This window comes from Rutidosis leptorrhynchoides, unplaced genomic scaffold (genome assembly GCF_046630445.1).
Source record: "Rutidosis leptorrhynchoides isolate AG116_Rl617_1_P2 unplaced genomic scaffold, CSIRO_AGI_Rlap_v1 contig262, whole genome shotgun sequence".
In the NCBI taxonomy this organism is placed as follows: domain Eukaryota; kingdom Viridiplantae; phylum Streptophyta; class Magnoliopsida; order Asterales; family Asteraceae; genus Rutidosis; species Rutidosis leptorrhynchoides.
Genome location: NW_027266509.1, coordinates 61,131 through 65,925, shown reverse-complemented (window position 1 = coordinate 65,925; position 4,795 = coordinate 61,131). Strand labels below are relative to the sequence as shown.

At 41.0% G+C, this 4,795-nt stretch overlaps 1 protein-coding gene across 1 annotated transcript; it reads left to right on the top strand.

The window, feature by feature from the left end:
- Positions 1 to 816: 816 nt before the first annotated feature.
- Positions 817 to 3,994, top strand: LOC139882378 (TITAN-like protein). Its single transcript, XM_071866708.1, has 8 exons — positions 817 to 1,172; positions 1,720 to 1,846; positions 2,024 to 2,351; positions 2,434 to 2,513; positions 2,785 to 2,889; positions 3,022 to 3,159; positions 3,313 to 3,349; positions 3,528 to 3,994. The coding sequence occupies exons 1-8, from the start codon at positions 817 to 819 to the stop codon at positions 3,992 to 3,994; spliced, it is 1,638 nt and encodes a 545-aa protein (XP_071722809.1).
- The last annotated feature ends 801 nt before the right edge of the window (positions 3,995 to 4,795 follow it).

Genomic DNA, 4,795 nt, shown 5'->3' with positions numbered 1-4,795 from the left:
AATTGTTTCACTCAGATTGAGCTATTTAATTCGTTTTAATATATTTCTATGTAATATAAATTTAATGATTCATCTCAACCCAACTTAAATCATTGAAACACTTTAATCAAATCTAAAAAAAATTATATGAGTTATGAGTGAAGAATGAGTGAATGAGTCAAAATATTGAATTGTGAGTCAATTGAACATTCACATTTATGATTTATAGAACAACTTAACCCCCTAAAAATGAGTTAAAAAATGGGTTTATAATCCATTTTGATAGATCTATTGATAGATCTATTTTTAACTAATCAAACGCATGAAAGTTGAAAAAAACTAATTTGTAAATTTCTTTTTCACCCAAAGAAACACGTCCTAAATATAAAAGGATCCATAAATAATTAGGGCAAGTTAGGACATAGAGATAGATAAATAAGGTAGTGTGGCAAAAAAGTGAATATTTAATCGATTGGACTGCATTCAAGCATCGTAAACCCTTCGCATCAAATTACAAATTAAAAATCGAATATGTACGAATTCGAGTTTTGGTCACCTTTTTTCGTGAAATGAAGCGATGATTTCTTTTTCTTCTCCCGGGCATTGTTCCCGCCGTGCACAGCCTAAAACGACGAACCACGATCGAAACGGCGCGTTTTCTGTAAGCATCCACCGCTCCCGCCGCGGAAGTTGCAGCGACCGAGAAGGTTCCCGAGCCGAGCCGAGCCGAGCCTAGCCGAGTCGAGTCGCACCGCACGAGTCTCCGCCGTCCCGCGTCGCCGGCGCCGATCGGGTTCACTCCGGCGACACGCGTTCTCCGATGACTATCCCGTAAATATGGCGGGGGACTCTTCGCCGCGCCGGCAGCCGAACCCTAAATCTGGCCTCGCCGTCCCGATCGACAACTCCAAGAAGAGGGCGGCGGCGGCGGCGACGGCGACAAAGAGGAAGAGCGAGTTTGAGTTCTGCAAAGTCTGCAAGCTCAATCACGATCAAGGACAGCGTCACAAGTACTTACCGAACCACAAGAGATCGCTTTCCGGGTACCTCGATCGGTTCCGCTCCAAATTGGGCGACGTACGGTTCTTCCTCGACAACCCTAGCCTGCTCCGCCCCGAGCACGTTTCTCGAAACCGGTTCTGGTGCGTCTTCTGCGATGTCGACGTCGAGGAGCTCGATAGTTCGTTTGCCTGGTGAGGACATTTCGGCTGATTCTGCCTGCGTTTTTCGACAATTGGAGAGATCGCCACTGAGAGATTAGTTGAATTTAGGACTGGTTGGATCTTCAACTTGCTTCGCATGTTGTATATAGTTAGAGTCTTCCGCGATATCGACATTGAGGAGCTCGATAGTTCGTTTGCCTGGTGAGGACATCTTTGGCTAATTCTCGCCTGCGTTTTTCGACAATTGGTGAGAGAGAGAGAGAGAGAGAGAGAGAGAGAGAGAGAGAGGAGCTGGATGGTTCGTTTGCCTGGTGAGGACATTTTCGGCTAATTCTCGCCTGCGATTTTTTGACAGTTGGTGACATAAGCCACTGAAAGATTAGTCGAATTTAGGACTGGTTGTATCTTCAACTTGCTTCGCATGTCGTATAGTTATTTATCTATTTCCAGCTTATGTCTGTCTGAGTGATGTTGTACTGAATCCTTATCGGCCGCAGTTCGTTCTTAAATTCTTCATTTGTTCTTTCTATATCCCTATCCATTGAGTTGGGTTTAATTATTGGTGCCGTGGCGACAGCGGGAATGCAATCAATCACCTAGCGGGTGCAGATCACCTAAAAAATCTGAAGCATTTTATTTGGAAATATGGTGGTGCAATGGACTGCCTCAACGATTTCAGGATTTTGGATGACGATGTAGCTAAGGTATGGTCTGACAAGTGCTCTTAGAGTGATTTTGTTGTCCTCGAGTTTTAAGTGTTTGGGTACTAAGTTATCCTCTTTTTTGTTTGAATATTGTTGTTCTGGTTGGCATCTTCTTGGTGCTTTGTTAATTTTTATTGATCTACATGGATTACAAGAAAAGAAATGCTGCTTGTGCAGTGGGAGAAGAAATGCGAAACATTGAAGAAAGAAGCTGCATTATCTGGAGAAGGATCACATGGACCAACATGTGGACTGTCAAATGATATCCAAAATGAACAGAACTATGGGATTGTCGAGAATTTTAGAAATAATTCTGTATATCATCCTCATGAAAACTTTTTGAATGCTGTTATGCCTTTACAATATTTTACGAATGAGTATCAGATATCCCATACTGGACCTAACGGGGTTCCAAACACTTGTGGTGCATCTCACACTTCCACCTTTTCATCGCCTGTGGAGAAATATCCTGAAGTGTTACCCCAGAGATCTAGTGGTTCAACAGGTACAGAAGTAATGTCCTGTGTGACTCTTTTCCTTTAAATACATTGGTAACGGTAGTAACTATTTTTATGCGAATGATTTAGGGAATGGAAGTATGTGGTGCTCCAGTGTCTATCGAGATTGCGACAAGAACTTTGTTTCCAATGGTTTCATTGGTGATGGTGTGAGTTCTGGATCTCCTCCAGCATCTTTTTGAATTCGTTGCTTCACTTTCTTTATAACTTAACAGTCTTTTTGTGGTTGCTCTGCGTTTACACATTAGTATGCATTGTAGGTTCTCAGGGAGCTAAGTTATCACAACTCATTTCCTGTTTTAATGTTTAGACTATGAAGCTCAGAAATTGAGTGTCATTCCTTTCTTCTGGTTGCTTTTGGGATACAGGAGGGAATCCCCTACTGTGCTGTTTTTTTTGGCTTTTACTCATTTGTAACAGTTTAACTTCTGGAAGAGATACTTTTCTATGGTAGCAATGCTGATTTTTGTGGGATGTAGCGCCCCTGTTCTCGAGTCTTCATTGTTTGTCACTAGACAATGTTTCGTAATCAACATATGATGTGCTTTACATATTGGATAAGTAGTTTTTTTCATACCCAATGGGTACAAAATGTTAAACTCAAAGCCTGCCAGAATTTCCATGACATGCAAGATGGCTTTATCGGTTTCTTTATAGCATGACCCTCTCAAATTAGTTTCCCGCTTCTTTTTGGCCCCATTGCTGCAGAAGAAATGGCTTTATTTGACTGTATTTGTTTCTGTAATTCGTGTCCTCATTGAGTTTCAGCACGCAGTTTTTGCATTGCATCCATTGGTATTTTTATTGTGCATGCCTCGCTTGTCTATGGTTTTGGCATTTTTTTTACAATATGGACATGCGCAAAATGGTGTATGAGTCTTGTATATAGTAGCTTTCATCCTTAGCATACTTTTGATCACTTTCATGTTGTAAAATCACGTGAATCAGGTTGGAGGGATGAAGAAAGGAGACAGCAGCTATCAAGGTATTTGTCTTTGCCTTTTACAAAAATCTTATGTTCATCAAAGTAGGGCCTCTGGATCAGTGTTATTGTGAGGGCAACTATCTCTCTGTGTGCATGTGTGTCTGTGTCTGTGTCTGGTACTGGAGGAGGTAATTTGAAGTTTGAGTTGATACTGGCATTCTTGTGATGCTTGCTTTAGGTCTGCAGCTGCTCACTGAGATTTCTTCCTCATCCCGAGGGGATGTTCAAGGAAATGTGCATTCTGGAGCACCACCTCCTTGGCTGGATGTTTCTGAACGAAGTCAGACAGACGAGCAGAGACAACAGCCATCAGTGAGCCTAATTTCTCCTTCTAATAAGCCACGAAAGTCCAAGTTAAACCCTAAAAGGGTGGGCGCTGCTTGGGCTGAAAGGAGAAAGATTGAGATGGAGATGGAGAGAAGAGGAGAAATCATTAAGAGCTGCAATGATGCTGAATGGCTTCCAAATTTTGGCCGTGTTTGGCAGGCAGGCAGTCGGAAGGAATCAAGAAAAGAATTTGAGATGGAGAAAAGAAAATTGCCTAGTGTTGAAACTCAACCTGAGATGCCAATAGATGTTCAGCCGTACATCAGCAAGCGAATGGTAAGTTTGGATTATGGATTGTTGGGATACGATGAATACTGACTGCATGATTATTCTGGCTTTTTATGGAGATACCTCAACTGTCTCATTGTATTTCTGGTTTGATTTGTTATCTAAACACCTTATTCACTTCTTTCAGCTCAGCAAGGGCATTCTGAAAATTCTTGGTCATGTGTATCAGCAGTTAGGGAAAAGTTCCTATAGTTATAGTTAGGTTACCTATATAAGTGGACCCAATTAATTATTAGATGACCTTTATTCCGTTTTTTTCACCCTTACTACATTTGACTGACTCTTGTTGACTTGAAATTATGTTACAAACCAGAGTGTTATTATATATGTTGAATATTGATATCATCTTCTGTGAGGTTCTCTTTTTAGCAGTCTTCTAGTTTAGGGGTGTCTTTTGTTTTGCCTTTTGGTGTTGTAACTATTTTGCAACATTTTGATGTTTTGTCACGAGTGTGCACTGGTGACTCAAAGCTTTTCTTGCTCAAGGTGATTTGTTCGGGGAAGTGCATTTTCATGTCTTCTTTTTTTCCATAAAGGTTCAGAGGATTTCATTTCTGTTTGGCTATGGAAAACATAGTTGCTTCACTTTTAGACTATTGGGCCAGCTTTCCATGATGTCCAATTAAATCATTCTCTCATTTTTCAAGCCTATTTTTACACTGCATGGGAGCCTTCAGCCAGTGTATATGGCTTATTAAACATTATGGACCCTATTTTTCTTCCTTAATCTTTTACACTATCTGAATTAGCTGAGCAATGTGAACTAATCAGTTGTTTTCCTACTTATTGCAGCGCAGAGATGTAAGCAAATGAGATTTGGTTGATCTTGGC

Excerpts from the sequence above, each read along its gene's own strand:
- LOC139882378 (XM_071866708.1), top strand. The coding sequence starts at position 817 with ATGGCGGGGGACTCTTCGCCGCGCCGGCAGCCGAACCCTAAATCTGGC. Across the intron at positions 2,514-2,784 it reads ATGGTTTCATTGGTGATGGT|TTTAACTTCTGGAAGAGATA; the intron begins GTGAGTTCTGGA and ends CATTTGTAACAG. Across the intron at positions 3,350-3,527 it reads AGGAGACAGCAGCTATCAAG|GTCTGCAGCTGCTCACTGAG; the intron begins GTATTTGTCTTT and ends TGCTTGCTTTAG.